We start from the raw sequence: 20,198 nt of genomic DNA on the forward strand, positions 1-20,198 counted from the left end.
TTTTTTTGTTGTAATTCGGTTAAAAACATTAGTAAAAACTTGAAATTTGGCTATTTACTTATACTAGCCTTACCTAGATATAGTAACATTTTCAAAGCATTTGAGTGATTTTTTTCTTTTTAAATTTAAGATTTGAAAATTTTTAATTATCTATTATATATCTTAGACAGATAAATCGTTTCCACTCAGAATCATTTTTCGTATACAATGATATAATATCATTGGATTCAAATTTAATTCCATCCACTACAGTAACCCACTTGTAACCTACTGTACAGCAGAGCGACATCCACGACTTACCAGCTTTTTTTATATTTATTATCTCTCGTTAAAGTGGTGTTGGAATTTAATTAAAATGTTAAAACAAAATTATCAATGATAAATATTGATGACGTTTCAAACTTTCTTCGGTATAATAAAATAAATTATTCAATAGGTACAGCTATATTCAAAGACAGATTTGTTTTTATAGACTTTTATTTCCGTCGTTATTAGATTCGTTAGTTTTAATAATAAAAGTATTCCGGATTGAATTCTTTTATGAAACGACAATTTCTAAAACATTTGATTAAGATTAAAATTTGGTTTCTATACGTAGCGTAAGAACCATTGTTTTTTAAATAAATCATAATTTTTTACATAATATGTCTCCGGGTAGTAAAATGTATTATATTATGTTTATATATAATATATAAATATATGAAATATATTATTTCGTTTTAGAATATTCTTATTCATCAAAATTGAATTGGCTTCATAAACATTCAATTACAAAATATCGATTTGTTTTTTTTTTTTTTAATTATAGGTATTAAAACATTTCAAAACAAACATTTTCATAAAACTTAAAAGTGTATTACCCCGTACCCGTGATTGTATGTCTGTTTTAGGATTTAAAATCAATATAAGTGGATGTCGCTCTGCTGTACAGTGGGTTACTGTAATGGATGGTATTAAATTTGAATTAAATGATATAATATAATTGTATATGAAAAACGATTCTGAGCGGAAACAGTTTGTCTATCTGTCTTGGATATCTTATAGTTTTATACTATATTATTAATTATACTGCTATTATTTCAAAAAAAATTTAGGTACCCACCCATGAAAAAAATTCCAAATTAATCAAATCAGATTCATTATGTATCTGACTCACTCAGTCATTCATAGTTTATACAGTTTATTATAAAGTATTAACATATCAAGTCATTAATGGCATTAGCTATATTAGAATAAAAAGTATACTCTAGAAATTTTAAGTACCCATGAATAATACTTTTAAATTACAAAAATATAACTAAAATTGTTATTCTTGGTTATTGAATATGTATTTTCATCTAATTTTGAACTTAAAATAACTATAAAGAAAAAAATGGGTTTGTATAGTTTTTAGATTTTTTTCAGCAGAATTAACTACTTATATTGAACCCTGTTTTTAATTTTCAATCCTTAGCTATAAAAGTTAAAAGTTATATACATTTTTTACCACTAAAGAATTTTTAAATGTTCAATTGAACAAATTTGTAAAAATTTGATCTTTATTAAATGGTTAGTTATAAAAAAAACGTGCCTATATTTTTCTCACTGATATCATATAAACTTATGGGGAATCTTGTATTACATTTTCAAGTTTTTTGACCCACTGAATAAAATTTTATTGACATTTATGGAATAAAAAACGGAAAATTTCAAATGTTTATAAATAACTTAAATATTGTTGAAATATTTTGAAAATATTATTAAGTATAGGACTAGGTAAAATAAACATAATACGGTGTACATTTAAAGTTTCTACAGTTATTCGTTTTTGAATAACTACAAAATATGAATATCGGTACTAGAGAAATTGAGTGAATATCCAATGTTGTAATTCAAATGCTCATAAAAATTTAATTTGACTTTCCGGTATAAATTTTTTATTTGATAAAAGTAGACACATACACGAAAAATCTTGTAATGAATTTACACATCTTAGAATTAAAAAGATAAATTTTTATGAATTTCTAACTCAAAATAAATTGCAAATTTTCGTGATTTTTACGTATTTTGTCAAAATTTGAACTCTCAGTGCTTATTAATCAAAATTATAACTATATATGTATGTATTTAAAAAAAATTTTAATTGCTATTTTGATTATATATTAGGAGCCATGTGTTTTTATATGAAGCTTTTTTATCCGACGAATAAAATTGTATTGTCACGAATAAAAAAGGCGGGTAAGTCGTGGATGTCGCTCTGCTGTACAGTAGGTTACAAGTGGGTTACTGTAATGGATGGAATTAAATTTGAATCCATTGATATTATATCATTGTATACGAAAAACGATTCTGAGCGAAGACGGTTTATCTGTCTAGGATATATTATAAATTATGAAAAATCAAATCTTAGATTTAAAATAAAATTTTTTTATGAATTTCTAGCTTAAAATAATTTGTGAATTTTCGTGATTTTTACGTATTTTGTCAAAATTCAAACATTGAATGCTTATAAAAAAAAATTGTGACTATGAATTTATTTTATTTTTCAATTGCTATTGTAACAATATGTTAAGAGCCTTGTATTAAATTTTCAAGCTTTTCTGCCTAACAAATAAATTTTTATTGATATTAATTTAAAAAAAACTAATAATGATTGAAAATTTCAAATGCCTATGAATAGTTCAACTTAAGTCGAAAATTGCATGGTGGATAGAATATACTTATATAAACATTTGGTGAAATTTTCATGTATCTATGGTCATTGGTTTTAAAGTTACATCAAAAACCAAAATTGATTTTGTCGAAAAATTAGTGTGCGTACAATTTCCCGTTTTTCCCTTAATTTTTAGTTGGTTTTCTCGATTATTTAGAAAAGTATTAAGAATTTTTTACTTTTGACTCCCCAAAGTACCAACTAGATTCACTTTCTGATCGAACGAGGTACTGAAATCAAAAATCGAAGCAATTTTACTGCCCCAAAACGTGATGACAGACACAAAAAAAACACACATCATGGTAAAATCAATAAATTCATCGCTCCGCTCAGAATCTAAAAAAGAATAAAAAGATTAAATTTTCAAACATTTATGTATTATGATTTATGATATTATTTTAGAATACAAATTAATGGTTATCGGTTGAGTATGATTGGTGAGTCACCCTGTATTATAAAACAATGATTCCACTTGCGTATTTTACTTGGTGAGTGTAGTGTAAAGGCCAGCGAAAAGGATTATTATGTGCATGTATATAGGTATAGTGCAGTGGATCCTGAATATAGTTGAATGACATAAGCGCCAAAGATACAAAAATAACATATCATTCGGGCCAAAACTAATATTTTATATAGATAGTAATTTAAAAATTGCTATCTTATAAAAAATTATATTACATATTTTAATGTTTTGTTTAATAATGAATTGTTAAATTACAATATACATGCAAACAAATTTAAATTTAATAAATCTGTTGCGATTTTATAAAAAAAATTTCAATAGTAAATTATGATATAGGTAAATATGCAAATCAATATAAATTTAATTAATTAGTTAGTTTTAAATTTAATATCTATTCACCGTGGCACATAGGTACCTAGGATTTTGGCACTTTTGAACGTATAGTTTTTTTTTTGGGTAACTTTTTTTTCTTATCTCATTTTGGCACTTATGTCTTTCACCACCGAATTTTATGGCTACAAGGATTTAAATTTATTTTGAAAGCAGATTACAGCTATTATGGTTGAAAGACTTTGAATCGAATGTTATCGATTATATTGTAAAAGTCTGTTGGGTCAGTGACGTGGTCAGTCTCGAGTGAATATTTCGGTATTTTTTTGTTTTTGTAGTGAATCGCAAGTGTAAAACAATGGTTTGGAATTTGGGATGCGTGCTAAAGTCGTCCGGTGTATATATAATATTATTGTTTTGCGAGCCACTGAGTTAAACAACTATACAATATAGAAGATAACACAGTTAGGTCATTGTTGCGATAATATAATTTATATGGAAACCGACGATGGCGCGCCCACGTATCCGTCTGCCGATTGTGAAAAATAAAATAATAACAATAATCGTTATATACCTACAATAAAAATAAGCCTATATTATGCACAACAACAAGTAACAGATCGAAACGATGTCGTAATTTCTGTATATTGTACCTACCTACACGACTTCCTACATTTTCTTCATCCTGAGAAACAACGCGTATTTCCATATAATATGTATAAATATATTTTTGGACTAAACAATATAAACATAAACATTACATCACACATGTTCATTCGTCAACAATGATGCTCATTACCCTTTTATCCTGACATAATGCGTTTTGAACGTATTCTGATTTTTTTATATTATCGGTTCAATTAAAGGTCGTATTATTTTCAAAGAATGAGTTTTTTTTGTACCATTTATGATGACGTGTTATGTAGGCCGTGGCCTGATACAATTTAAATGAGAACTACTCAACAACATATAAATATATATCAATGCATTTAAAATGAATATTGATCGTTTAAAGTAATTCAATTTTATCTACTAATGATAATAAATAGACCTTAAATCATAGATTTTTACAAAAATATAAAATATAATGATGTGTAATAGCTAGTTAACTTACTAATAAAATTATCATACTTCTAAAATGTTATAGGCCTATAATCGGGATATATTAGTTATAAGTATAAGTACATAAAGTTTAATAACTAAGAAACTACTCATTTGAATTTTGATTCAGAAAAACAATCTATTTAAAAATTCACAGAAAAAAGAAGATAAGAACAGAAGATCGTATTTCTACAACAGGACACTCCTCAAATTGTGTAAAAAAAGTCTGAACATTTGAAAATATAATGTTCTTTCAGAATACCATACTTGAAAATTACCAAATGTATTTTAATATATGCATTATTGAAGGATAGAAGGGGGCAGTGCATGCTTGTTGAATCATCTAGTAAACTGTATTGCAGTGGTTTACAGAGTGATTTCGTAAGTAAAATCTGTTGGCGTCGTTATATGATTATTGCTGTCTAGGTGGTGAAATAATAACAATGATAAAAAAAATACTTCTCGTGGTTCAATGCACTCGACGATCGATACACATAACGACAAGTAGGCTATACACAATATTATATGATATACCTAAATTAAAAAACTTACGAATCATCGATCACTGGATAAGCGTGAAGTCTGCGTGCATATTTAGGTTGACAGGATATATGTGTGTATTAAACTGTTAATTATTAATTTCTCGATAGCAAAAAAACGGTCATTCTTCGATACTAAAACCCCTATCTATTTGGTTGGATTTTTAGGCGGACGACGCAGGCGACGTGCATGTAGAGCGTTACAAATCTCTCGATATACATCGCAGTTGCGCTGTGACACGTGAGGATGTATTTTTTATTCGATTATTTTTTTCCTCTGCTGTATATGTTCAGGTCATGGCTAATTAATACAAAATTTAAGATTATAATTGCGTGAGTCGTCGTTTTCACTTCGGAAAGTGAATGAAAATCAATTTGTCCGCTTAGATCTGTCGATTGCTGAGAGCGATTAAAGTGAAGACACGATACGTATTATTTTTTTGTCAAATAAAAATTGCCTTTGTTCTTAATTTCTAATAACTGTTATATGATTATTATATATTTTGTTGGTCTTATATTTTCGAAATTCATCACGAGTGATGATATCATGTAGAGAAATTAAGTGAAAATTTAAAATAATACTAAAAACTATATTTATGTCTATTTACTTATGGGTAATATCAAGTATTATGTCTTAAGACTTGTGCAAAAAGTTTTTGTACTACATACATAAGTAATTTATGATAAGTAAGATTTTTTTTTGGTTTTGGTAATAATTATGACAAAAAGTGTTTATAACGCGTAAAACGTTAGGTAACCCTTATTCTATATAGGTTACTGAAGGTAAGCTCTTCTGTACAGTGCACACAATATAATATTAAAAATTATAGAATAACTTATTATAAATAAGTAATAAGCTAGGCTTGACTAAAAATACATTTTCAATTAAATTATAATTTTAATAAATAAAAAAAACAAAATTTTTTGAAAAGATTAGTTTTCATTATAATTTAATGAGCAGAATAGTAATTAATTCGGTAGTTTGTTATAAAACTAGACAAATAATATTATTATACGCATACAAAGTATCGTAATAACAATCCATGTCATTAAACTAATTGTTTAACGTTTCATACAGTTTTATTGCATTTTACCAAGTAATTTAGTTACACATAAAATTATTTATTAATTAATTTTGCATAATATATTTTTATAGGTACTTAATTTCGATAAAATACAATTACTTAAAATTTATTATTCTTAACATCTTTATAAAATCCCAATATTTTAATTTCAGTTAATTTTAATTATCATGATTGAGTGATAATAATAATTACTAAAAAGTTAATGAATCAAGTTATAAGAAGTAATTAGTGTTAAATTATAATCAATATTCATATTATAAAATTTGGAATATAACATTATTATAAATAATGATATAAACTGTTAAGTAACATTGTTTGACACGAAAGTTTTAAAGATTATCTCTTTTAATTTTGTGTCATTTTTCTGTAACTTTTTTTCAAGTCCATTATGTATACTATATGTAGTGAAAAACGTTTCCTCAGTTCTTAAATACACTTTTAGGCAAATAGTTCGATATAGTTTGAAAAACGAATTCTTGTAGAAGTGTATTTATAGTTAAACTAAATTGTATCTTGTATTTCTGTTATTTAATTTTAGACTAAACATTGCATTTTATAAATTAATTTATACGATTCTGGGAACGATTTTTTTTTTTGGGCTCTATTGTGAATGGTTCGAGTAAAAAAAAGTACGAAGATATTTCTAAATTGTTTGAAATTTGAATTTGTTGGAATTTTACGATTAGGTAAGTAAACTAAATTTTCATTATTTAGAAGTTTAAAAGTTATAAATATATTGTACTACTGTCGTAAGTTTAAAAATTCTCTCAAAAGTAAAAAGAAGAAACAGTTTATTGAGTATCACCGAAAAATTTCCTTATTTCTTAAATGCAATTGATTGTAGACTATGTGTTACAACGCTTAAAAACTATGTAACAGAGTTGATACTGATTTGGAACCGTACGAACAAAGTAGTGGTATCACGTTAAATTGGAATTTCTGAGTTATATAAGTCTGTGTCTTTGGAAAAAATGTGTTGCAAATTTACAAGTTGTTCATCATTGTGGAAAACTGTTGCAAATTAGCTGCATGTAAATTACCTCAAAATGAGATAAATTAGGAATCTGGATAACTTTACTTACGTGAAAAAATATTAGTTTTTTGATCATCACGTTGTTTTATTATTATATAATAATAACAAAACATGATTGATTACAAATATTTATTAAGCGAATGTTTTTTGTTAATTAATTGAGATTACTTTAAACTTTAGGTTGTTACTTATTGTGTCTGATTTACCGAGTTTGATTACAGTACATTATTTTCGTCTTTCTACAGTCGACCTATTTTACAGTATCTTGGTATAAAAAAGAACTTTGTTTAATTAAACAGACTTTGTTGTTAAAATAAGAAATCCATTTTAACTATTGTTAAACTTTAATCAGTAGAACTGCACTTGGCCCGATGGTTTTATGAAACCACTTTAGTGGCACATATAAGACATTTAAGATAAACGCGTTTGATAAATATTCACCAGGTATTAATTAAAGAACTTTGGTGTCATACAGTGTTCGATAATAATAAATAACAATAAAAGTGGTTATCTTCCATTTACCCCCCGTTTCAATCTCTAGGCGAATAATTAAAATTACTTGTTTATGTTTAATAAGGGACCTACGAAATCCCTGTTCGATGTAGGTGTATCGATAGTTGACTGATCATGATACTTTTTTTATGAAAATATTCTTCATTTAATTGATTTTTGCAGTATTTTGTTTACAAGAAGTTGATATTTATATAGAATATTGAATATATATATATTCTTAAAATGGAATTGTTCGAATAAATTTCAAACAATAATTTGTGGTTCTAGAAAAATGAGTCCGTCATGTCAATATGTGCGCTTAAAACCGCATAATATCATCTAAATATTTATAATAATATATGGAAAGGTATTGCTGGTGATTAAGAATTTTTCGTTTCAGGTTACGGTCATATTGCTCCAAAAACCCTGAATGGAAAATTAGCCACTATATTTTACGCGATTGTCGGTATACCACTGATGCTCCTATGCCTGTCAAATATCGGCGACATAATGGCGCATTCCTTCAGGTTCCTCTACTGGAAAGTATGTTGCTATACGTGCACCAGGCGCCAGAGACGAGTACAGTCCCTAAGGAGGTCCCGCAGTCAAAGGTCCACTACAAGATCACACGGCGGGTAAGATTTTATACGTATATTTCCGCTTTTGGATTTACATATTTTAACCCAGTCAAAGCACGTTCACTTGTTATAATTCCCTAATGACCCACAGCAGTAGGTATTACGCATTAAGTTTTATGAGTTTCGGCTACTTCTAGTAGTTGTTTGTCCAGAAATTAATGTAATGCGTTTATATTATATAATATATTGTTTATTGATTATGTTGTATTTTTGAGCAGTGACCAACTGCCAACTCCAACAATCAGTTGATGTGCGAGAAAGGAATATTATATTAAGCTACGTCAACATAATTGATCAAGAACATATTTTTAATTAAATCATTCTCTTAATTTCTCAAACATTGAAATATAATAAGATGAATAGAGATTATATTCACATTATTTAAGAAGTGACATGCAAAATAATATTTTTTCATTATCAGATATAACAGATTTTCAAGTTTAAGATATTGTATTTTCTTTTTTTTGGATTATACATATGTACATAATATTATTACTATAATAGTATCACTTATACATTATGCAAATTTATAATTTTTGAAAATTTGGATTATATAATTGGGTAACGTAGGATTAATTGAACAATGAATTCCCGTGTACAATAGTTGTTAAATTAGCATTAAATGTTATTATTTTATAGACATATTAAGCTCTTACATATCACGTGTGCATAAAGTACTTTTATCTAATCCGTATTAAATACTCAACATAATGATTACTCAACAAATCTTTTTTTGTAAAAATCCACTGAAAAAATACTTGACTATTATTTTAAAAAATTAGCTCTAAAACGAGGATTTAAACACTGTAACACTAAAGCATTGTAATCCGCCAAACATATTTTTTTTAAACATTTTTTCTTACGTTAATCTATTTTTTCTAGTTCCAGAACCACGTCACTAAAAAGAACGGGTCGAATATCACAGAGATCCGCAGACAGCGCTCTCGGAATGTCGGATTGTTACACTAGATCTTCTTATTCGGACACCGAATGCAGGTGACTATATGTTTCTAGACCAATAGAGTAGTAGCTTCATTTGATTTTTATATTGTTTTCACGATATTTATACATTTTTTTCTGCAGGTATTACGATAAAATGGAAAGAGAATACGCCATGTTTGGAGGCGGGATGCCCGTTAAATCCCCTAACCGATATTCACAGCAGTCCAGGTATTCCGATACCGTACCTTTACGAAGGCACTCGCCGGCTATTAAACCTAGATCGACCAGTCAAAATAGTGGTCACCGAAATAATGCTAACCCTTATTACCACGGGCGATATCGAGTACAAGGTATCCATTCTGATATTATATATTAATATTTGTAATTCAGAATTAAATCAAATTAATAATTTACTTAGAAAACGTGATTGTTGGTTTTATGCTAGTAGATATATCAAATATCAATGTAATATTATATGCACCTATTATTACTATTTTGTACCAATAACCGTTTTGGTTTAAGTGACATTAAGACGGTTTAGGTTGATACATATAGAGTACCTATGTACTTATAACATCGAACGAATTGAAATTATAGTATAAAAAATGTTATCCTAGTCTAAAAAATTCTATTTTGTGATATTAAAAACTTTAAAAATATTGAATTGTCCCAATGAAAAGAATAATATGTAGGTATAACTCATAAAAACATTATTTGAAATAGAATTGCATGGTAAAATCTAAAACTTATTTTGTAAGTACCTATATATAAGTAGCTATATATTGTTAATTTATATTTATAAAATTGTTGTTGAAGCTAAAATAAATATTAACCAAAGAAACCCGAGAGCTAAGAAGTAGAAAAGTTGGATCGATCTAAATACTGTTTTAATGTTTTCTTATATTTTTCAAAGTTTACTATGTTCATGGTTATTAAACAAATCATTAGCACCGTAATAAATTTGGTTTTAATGCAGGATCGTAAATTATCTTTAAAAACTAACATTAAAACTACGGTCTTACTCCAAAGTACCAACATAGTTATAGAAACTTAATAGATATAGTTTTTCATTTCACTAACACTTTTCATTGGTATAAATATTCTCAAAATGTAAACTAGAATGTACGAGTACACCTATGTGAATGTGAAGTAAAAACCAGTAGCACGTTGATATCATTAAGTATAATAAACGTTTATTTTACGTATTATGAATACTATATATAATACCATTAATACACATTATAAATTTAAAATTAGGACTTATGTTTTGCTTGGCCATATCCAAGAACATGGTTGAGTATTTTAATTTCATTGTGCGAAACATGCGTAATTCGTGCATATTTTAAAATGAATTCAAAATATTTTATGAGATACCTACCTGTATACAATAATTCTTTGCTTAATATTTTACGAGTTATTTGTTTAATACAAATTATTATACATGATGATTTACAATATGTGAGATACTATATATATTTAATAGTAGTAATAACTAATAGTAGAATTAAAAGTAATAATATATAATATAATGTTACCTATAACATAAAACTGAGTTATAAATAATATATTGATATGAAAGCATTCTTATAATACCAATGAGAATACAAAGAAATATTTTAACGTCTATATACTATAATCAATATAGTATATTCACGAAAATTGAAATTTTTTTCATAAAACTTTCATTACCCTAGTATTAAACAAAAACATGATTATAATATTATATATGATGATAATAAAATTCTAAAATATTCGCTTATCGAGTATTATTCAATACATACCTTATGTTTTACTTTTATTATATTTTGTTTCCAAAAGAAATGTTTAGTATGGATAAGGATTATTTTCAAAGAAAATTTTCTAAAATGTAAGACCATCTCATTCTGAGTCATTTTACTGGAAAAACCATTAATATAATTGTGTGTTGGGTTAATAATGTATCGCGATGACATTAAGTTAAGTACCCCACTGTATCAATGTGACTATTTTATGGAAGACAATGAAAATTAATAGGGTTTATTTCAATCATCGAATGGTATTTTAAATTTATTTTCTCATTTTGTTAGATCCAAGTTATTCTGACGGGGATCAACTAGGTGGGCCAGAACTACAGCAAGTGCCATCGATTTTATTCAACAAATATGCGCTGGACAGGGAAGAATCTAGAAGAAGTAAGTTTTCGAAAAATTTCTGTTATTTAACGATTTTTTTTTTACTCATTTACAAATTAATAACATCGTACTAAGTCATTCAAAGCATGATCTGTTATATCAATGAAGGATTTACACAATCATAGAGTATACTATCAACAATAATATCTAATAAGTGTGGCACGGCGCGCGGCGTAGTTACTACAATCAATCACGCAACGTGATTGAGATTTGAGAGTATGAAATACCTGCTGCCACTAATTCCCAGATGGGTGACCACTTGAGTTCTTGCCAAAAAACTTGCTACACATACATGTAGTATTGCTTACCTTCCTTACTAATCTCCACAGTTACAAACTTACTAAGAACAACGAACAACCACCAAATGGCCTATGTTTCCGCGGGTTAATCAAAAAAATAATTAAATATTATTTATTATTTTTGGTAATTGGTTCCATATTTACTTCGACACATTTTTTTAAAACTTCTGTTATATTACATGTTTTTCCGTATCATTTTTAACCTAGAAAGATATCAATTTAAAAACTCAGACGCGATATTAATCTAGGACCTATGTAGTTCGTTCTAAGACATTTTAAAGTTTGGACGTTTCTAACTGAACAATATATTTTATATATAAATACGGATGTGTATATAATACATATACAATTTATTTGTTGGCCTACAGTTATATAAAACGGTGTGTAGACATAATGAAAAAACCTTGTAAATAAATTATAGCTTCCTTATTCATCCAATAATTTACAATAATTACATTTCGGAGACATTTCATAGATGCTTCAGTAGAAGGTTCATACACATATAATACGTCTGAACGTCTATAATGTAATTAATATAATATAATTAATTAATCTATAGAAAATTACAGTTATTCCTTGTTAGCGCTGTTTTTCGTCAAAAAGATAACCTGTACAGTGTATATACATTCATCTCGTAGTCGACTTTAACATACTTTTAATTAATATTTTTTAACATTACGCTATTTTATTTAGTTTGACTACTAACTAATGTTATAAGTTTATATTATATTTATTTTATTTTTGTGAAGAGTTAATAATTCTTATTAACCAGTAAACCCAATTGAAATTGAAATCAATAAAAGTATTGAATTGTTGCTGCTATTGTTTGAAATTGATTATTCCAAATATAATATATTTAATATATTTTGAATCATCAAACTAATATTTGATAAATCAAGAGTATTCAAAAACATAAACTATTAATTGCTCATAATTAATTTTAATATATAGATTTTTACGTAGTACGTATTTCATCCTTATTAAAATCTGAATATACTTATTATGATAAGCTTAATCAGAAATGTTAATAGTAAGTAAATAAATATGTAAATGTGATTCACTATTTGGTTTATTTATACTATTTATAACAAAGTCATACCAAAGTTTTTATAAATTTAAGTTTTTCACAGCCAAATCACAGATAAGTCCAAAACTCTTTGTATAGCTTATTCAAATGTATTCTATTTTACTAACCTTTTATTTAAGAAATAAATTACTCGCGACAACAATTCTTATTTTAGTTGTATAATTTATTGTAGTAGAACAATGCAATTGCTTGTTCCTACATAACATAATGACACTTACACTATTTTATAAAGATGATTTGTTTGGTTGTTTTGATAATTAAAACCAGACGTAAATAATTGGTAGGTACCTGTAAGATAAATTAGATAAAATAAAGACTTAAGAACAATTTAGAGGATATTACGATGACATGAAATATAATTATATAATTCATAAACAATAAAATTATAGTTGTTTTACTATTACTACCTATCACTTCAAATGTATTATGCTGTAGGCAACTAATAACATTTAAAATTTTTCCAAATTTACGATTAATAAGAATTTTTTTTATTTTGTTTCAAATTTTCACATAATAGATGAAATAGTATACATATTATAGAAAGTTGTGTACATGATGTTAAGTCATTGAGTTTATGTTAATAATTTACTGATAACTTATAAAAAATAAGATTAAAATTTAATACATTTAACTGGTAATTCATAAAGTCTTCAATCTGGACGTATTTTAGCAATTCTGATTTAATTTCAAAGTTATGTACCTAAAATTAAAATGCATTAACATGAAATGAATTAAGTACGGAAATGGGATAAATAATTAAAATTAAAGAAGATTTATTACACGAGATTTTCCACAAAAGTAAACCACCCTGAAATTTGTAAAAATATTAAATAGGTTTATATCAGTAAAAAGTATTTCTATTCAAAAATCTCATTAATATTATTTTTTTTTGTACATTTTCTCTTGGAAAATTTTTTTGCTAAATTCACACCTGTCTATATTTTACCTAATTTGTTTAAAAAACGAAGTTAACTGAGAAAATCCCAATGACATTAAACTACTTTATAATTATTTAGCTTTTAACAAAAATATAGTGACATTCGTAATGAATATGTCAAATAGAGTATTATAGTTATTTAACTTACCTACTGATTGTATAAATCTTATTTGTCGTTTATTTCGTTTAATTACTTATCCAGACACATTATATTTTAGCGTAAAATATTATGTATAGCAAAAGAGCAACAAGGAAATTATTTTGTTTTTATTATGACTCATTTTTGTTTTCAAAGACACCAACCTATACATATTATTTTTACGGGACATTTTTTTCCTAACTTTTATCGGACTGTATAACATAATGTATAGGTAGTTGAATATTCTCAAGTCATTTTTTATTATTATTTTTTTTTTATTAGAATAAGCCTCGGCAGCTAAGGCCACTGGCTGACGTTTGACAATTAACAATGACATAAGATTAGTTATTACACTAATTTTGTTTGTACATTACATATTATGATTAATTTTCACAATAAATTTTCGATTTGTATATCTATTTGATGAAGCTTAGAGTTTTTGTGATGGTTTCAATGTTTGGGCCAAGTGATTCGTATAGATGTTCTGGAATGTTATGCTTATTTCTGGCGACTTCAGTTTATCTGCATTTGATAAAAATATGCTTGATTGTTAGGGGGACTCCACATGATGCGCATTCTTTTTTTTCTTCTCGGTTCATTAGTTAGCCGTGTGTGTAGCGAGTATGGTATATTCTTAGTATTGTTAATATTACTTCGTCTTTTCTATTAAGATTAGCAATGTTTTTCCAACGTTCTGTTGTATGCTTTATTTCGCTGAGTTTAGTTACTTTTCTTCTTCATTTGAATGACCATTTTTCTTTAATTGTAGAATTTATACATCTTTGCATGTCGTCATAGGTGCAGAGTATTTCGCTTATTTTTGCCATCATATTGTTGGCTGTTTCTTTTGCTAGGTAATCTGCTTTTTCATTTCTTTCTATGTTGCTGTGTCCAGGTATCCAAACAATGGTTATTTTGTTTTCGTAGTTATTTACTGTTTCTATTATTTTTGATTTAAGACTGTTGATGTTTTCATGGCTACTTAAGCACATTACGGAGCTTAATGAGTAGGTGAATATGACATAGTTATTGGGTAGTTGAGAGTTTTGTATGTATTCTATAGCTGTGTATATTGCTAACATTTCGGCAGAAAATATGCTGTAATTATTGCATATTATTATTATTTTTTTTTTTTTAATTAGGAGCAATAATGGCTATAACAGAACTATTTCCGGTTTTTGATGCATCAGTATCAATATGCTTGAAATTGACGTCATTTTTTTAGTTATTACACTAACGTGTGATTTTTAAATTATTATACTGATTATAAACACATTACGAATTTTGTGTAAAAATGTATACTAAAAATGTATAGGTATACGTATAATTTTTTTTTACCTTGTGTAAGTGTTTATAATTTAAAATTAAAGTACAAATATAAATTGCTATTGATGTATTATTGATTTACCTTAAACTATTTAATGGGATGGGTCCACTGATTTTAAAATGTTACATATATATAAAAACTTGTTTATAATACGATAGGAATCGTTTTATATTCATAGACAATAGCATTTCCGTGGCTCACTCAATCCAATATAATGACATGTGAATCGCGCGATATGTGTAGCTCACACATAGGTGTACTTTTGTCGTGTCGATAGGATCATTAAGACGACAAGAACAGTGATGAGACAAAGTAGAAAAGGATTACAATAAGAGTTTGAAATTAAACCGGCAGAAATTGAACAAAAACTCTCTATAACATAACACATTAATACGATTATAAATTGAACTATTATAATATATTACTATAGCGCGTCATAATAATAGTCACGTCTTGTTAACGCTGTTGAAAAATCTAGCGATGTTAAGCTTTCCGGAATGCCCACCTATCCGATCTTCATTTATGGGATCCAAGAGTTTTCTTTCATAATCATTATAGTGTAAATGATACCGTCATTCCGTATGACTTCGGCGGAAAATAGGGCTCATCCCGGGAGAAATATCGTTAAAAGCGACAGTAATGCTACAACTGTGGATCTTATCGGTTCAGTGAACAAAATAACTTAACATTTTTATAACGGAAGTTGTTCTAAGTATTCGGTACTCTCGGTAATGAACCTAAAAAAGTTGTATGTTTTGATACTGAATTGAACCGATGCCCAGTCCGTTGAATGGAATACAAAATAAATTGGCCAAAGTGTATTAAAGAAAAAAAAATTTCGGAATTAAATTAGTGTGAAATTACGCGTTGTAGAGCTGGGAGGAAAAATTCGATGCACTAAAACAATTTTCTGAACATATTATACATTTATACAAAATAAGGGGCCAAAAAATATATACACTCAAGCAGCAATACAAATGGCTTATTATTTACCTACATAGCTGTACAGTAGTGTTTAAAATTCAGTACGATAGATGACATCTGTCTGAAATGATGTAATTTTTTGGCAAACAAAAAATAGAATATAAATCCCTAACACCATGCAATTTTCATGCCAAATCTAGTATACGTATCTTGTACACATAACGTATAATTATATTTTTATATTAATACATGCAGTAAAATATTTAAATATGCTATATATCCGCAGTATGTTCAAATAATTAGAAGAGTGATGTTAAAGATTTTGACTGAAATAACGAAATAAATATTTTGAATTTGATTTTTAAGTCGATGAAAATGTTTGATTTGTTGTAAAACATATGTTATAAAAACATTTTTTATTTTCAAACGGTAACAACAGTTTTCGATAACAGATTTCTATGTGCTGATGTCTTTCTGTTTCTGCTAATTTTGACTCGTATATAATAAATAATAATAAAATTTAGCTGTTAGCATAATGTCAATTATTCTTGCGTCGGAAAAAATATTAACTTATAATCGGACGTCTGTGAAGTTGGCCTTATAGTAGGTACTATTTGCCAATCACAACACGTAGTTATTTCGCTGATTTATATTAATAATATTATTATAATAATGGTTTAATATCGCTTGTTCACGGTGGTGTTGACTCGTCGTGAACCATGATCGTCTTGTTTCTCGTCGTCTGGTCGTGGTCGGCGCCCATGTGTTTTTTAGAATGTGCATAATAAACGAATATTATTTCCGTTTTGTCTGTTTTTGCAGTTCATCCGAAGCAAAGCCAAGAGATTCGTCGGAACATTCGGGGTCACTCGGCTGCTCCTAATTTAGCTACAGAAACTCCATCAGGTACTTTGCGGACGAACAGCCGAAGCAAAACACCTCAGCATTTGGTCGTGGACATGCTGCCAATGGACCATCCCGACCAGGATTACTACCCGAAACCAAAATTCCGTTCGAGACATCGGAATTCCAATCAGAGTAAGTCACGATAAGTATTCTTAGTCAGTGGAGGGGTAAGGGTGCATTACGATGAGAAATTCGAAAACGACAAAAACACACAGAAACTTTAGTTGGCTCACTAACTGTTCTCTTGCTCGGTGGGGGCTATTATGTTCTTCTATTACCACGTGAACTACGAAAACAGTTGTGACTGTCATTACTATATTATATTATACCGTATTATTCTAATTGTGGACTCCTAAAATATCGCTGCTTCGCGAAAGTTTTTTGTCGTAAAACTCAAATAATCAAAACAGACATGTCCTTCTTCATCCATAATATCTTCTGAAAAAAATTTGCATATCTTATAGTTTATGTGAGTGTAGTTATAACAGACATTTCGGACCGGATTCAAATGAGGACTGGGCCGGAACGGACGTTTGCTATTCCACCGCCTCATAATCGGACGTTTGCGCGCAAGTTTCCGACCGGAAGAAATCATCGGCGGCCAACGGAACTAATTGCGAGCGCCTCCGCTACCGGTGCCGATGATACGACATAATTACTCATCGAAAACACTGCATCTGACGCGTTTCGTAACGAGGCCGTTTTTAATCAGTATTATTTTTTTCTTTAAGGGTCTATTAATAATATCAAATTATATTATGAATATTTTAAGTATACAATTTAGCCATTATAGGTAGTAGGTGCTAAAAAGTGTATGAAATTTTTTTCATTTACATATTTTTATATTTGTACATCTTGAAATCATATTTATACTTACTTTACCTCATCATAAATCCAAAACAAATTTTTTCCACGTTGAAAATCTATAGTTAAGTATTCTTAATAACTTTGCAATAATTATAATACTATATACTATATTATTCAGTTTCGCAGCGATAAACTCTTTTTAACATTACTACTTATAGAAGGGGAGGGGAGCGACAGGGCAACCACTCCCTGGACATTTACTATGAACCTATTTACTGACAAATAATCTAACTAAAACTAAAATGTAATAAAATATTTATTTTTTATTTAAAACTCGATAATTTTTCAACATCATTATTTCCTATACTGTATAGTATTATAGTGATACATATATAGAGATAGATAATATTATCTATAAACCTTGTGAAAAACTAAGGTTAATATGTTGTAGAAATAAATGCACAATAATAATTCAGCGATGATAATACATAACCATGAATGATAATCGGTACCTTTATCAATAACTAATAGGCAATGGTAACTGTTAATTTTTTTTGATAAAAAAAGTCAGTTTAAATTAAATGGCTTACTAAAAATAAATGTTTAATTATTTTTTAATATATTAGGTTTAAATATGTCTATGAAAACTAATTTCAAAGCATTTCACAGAGCATACGTTTTGAGAGTAAATAGTAATTCACATGACGATGATGTGGTTGAGTACATTTTTTGTAGTTATATATCGACTACAGCAGTGTAGTTGTTAGTTTTGCACAAAAATGTACGTTCAAAACGTATTTTTTTTATTTCGAATGACAACATTTTGATAATTAAAAACAAAACACCATATCATATTCAACTTTCTAATAATAGCGTTCTTAGTAATTTTGTATGAAAAAAACCATTGATATAACTTTATTATGTTTGTAGGCTTATTGATCTCTAAATAAAACTCTTTTACAATACAATACGCATGGTTTTCGATTGGATCACGTTAGATATTATTCGTCCCAAAATAATAATCTTTTTTGTTCAATTTTACGTGGTTAGGTCTTAGATATAGACTCAAAAGTGCATGGATATATAATCAAAAATCTCAAATTTCACTGATGAATAAAAAATCCATCATTGTGGTGTACAAGAGTAATATAATGAATTCAAAAGCGCATTACACTCGTAAACGATGTACCATGTATGGATGTTATTCCACGGTTTCGGAAGTTTAAGTGATACAAATGCGTAGCAGAACGAATAATATTGTGAAGTATCGGCGACGGTTGCTTGGCAAAACATAGTCTAAGTTCCCCTGAACAACTAGGGACAGAATATATACAATAAAATCTCAAGGACTACTTTCCACTTTTCACTATTGCTTCTTGCATACACACCCCCTAACGACCGCGATCGTTACTAAATCTCGGGCGCAGAGTTTCCCAGGGCATTATTAGTCTGCAGAGCGGGAAAATAAAATAAAACCCCCTAAGGCGTGGTATGGGGGTGAACATAATAGAACGGTATAAATAGCGCGAGTCCAATGTTTTTACGCGACTTGCCAATACACGGGGGTATCGCTCAATATCTAGGATTAGGTTTTTGGGTTTTACCACCATTTGCTGCTGTTATTTGTTGGGGGAAAAAAATAACACGAAAACAGTGGTTCACGGCACATATGCACTATTTCATTATCCTACACATCATACTATAGTATAATATTATGTTATATTATTGCGTTAAAGTAAATATAACCGTGTACGGATGTGCTGTTTTAATTATATCGTATAGGAGTTAAAAGGTTCTGAATTATTTTTCGTTTTCAAGAATGACGCATTTTTAGAATCGCTGGTAATCATAAAATATACATGTAATACCTTTGTAGATTCAACTGTATGGTAAGTGTTTATGCTAGTAGGATTCGTAAACACGAACCTACAGTTTGGTGTACAAATGCAAACGTATGAATAATGTTCAACATTTTAATATGCACATTAGGTGATGTGCTTACTGCTTTTAAAATATACATCTGTGATAAATTTTAAGTACCTATACGTATTATGTGTATACAATATATATAGTTCGATTTCGCTTAAATTTTACTTACGTTTTGTTTTATCTTTATCCATAGTCTAAACTTTATTTATTTAACCTATATTTTACATGTAATTATTATGCTATACTTCGGTAAAGACGTCATGTTTTTGCCATTCGAAGTTTATTCAATTCATCAAAAGACAAGTTATGCAATATACGAACGTACTTAGAACTTAAAAACATTCAATGATTATCTTT

General features: G+C 28.0%; 1 protein-coding gene across 1 annotated transcript in view; it reads left to right on the top strand.

Annotated features, from left to right (window-relative positions):
• Positions 1 to 20,198, top strand: part of galene (potassium two pore domain channel subfamily K member galene) — a 67,431-nt gene that overhangs the window by 39,560 nt on the left and 7,673 nt on the right. The window contains exons 3-7 of the mRNA XM_015523270.2: positions 8,136 to 8,370; positions 9,256 to 9,369; positions 9,457 to 9,665; positions 11,382 to 11,486; positions 17,022 to 17,237. Coding sequence (XP_015378756.1) covers positions 8,136 to 8,370; positions 9,256 to 9,369; positions 9,457 to 9,665; positions 11,382 to 11,486; positions 17,022 to 17,237 — 879 coding nt within the window. The remainder of the gene's footprint in view (positions 1 to 8,135; positions 8,371 to 9,255; positions 9,370 to 9,456; positions 9,666 to 11,381; positions 11,487 to 17,021; positions 17,238 to 20,198) is intronic.

This window comes from Diuraphis noxia, unplaced genomic scaffold (assembly GCF_037042655.1).
Source record: "Diuraphis noxia isolate RWA-SAM2 unplaced genomic scaffold, SU_Dnox_SAM2 contig0004, whole genome shotgun sequence".
NCBI classification, from domain to species: Eukaryota; Metazoa; Arthropoda; class Insecta; order Hemiptera; family Aphididae; genus Diuraphis; species Diuraphis noxia.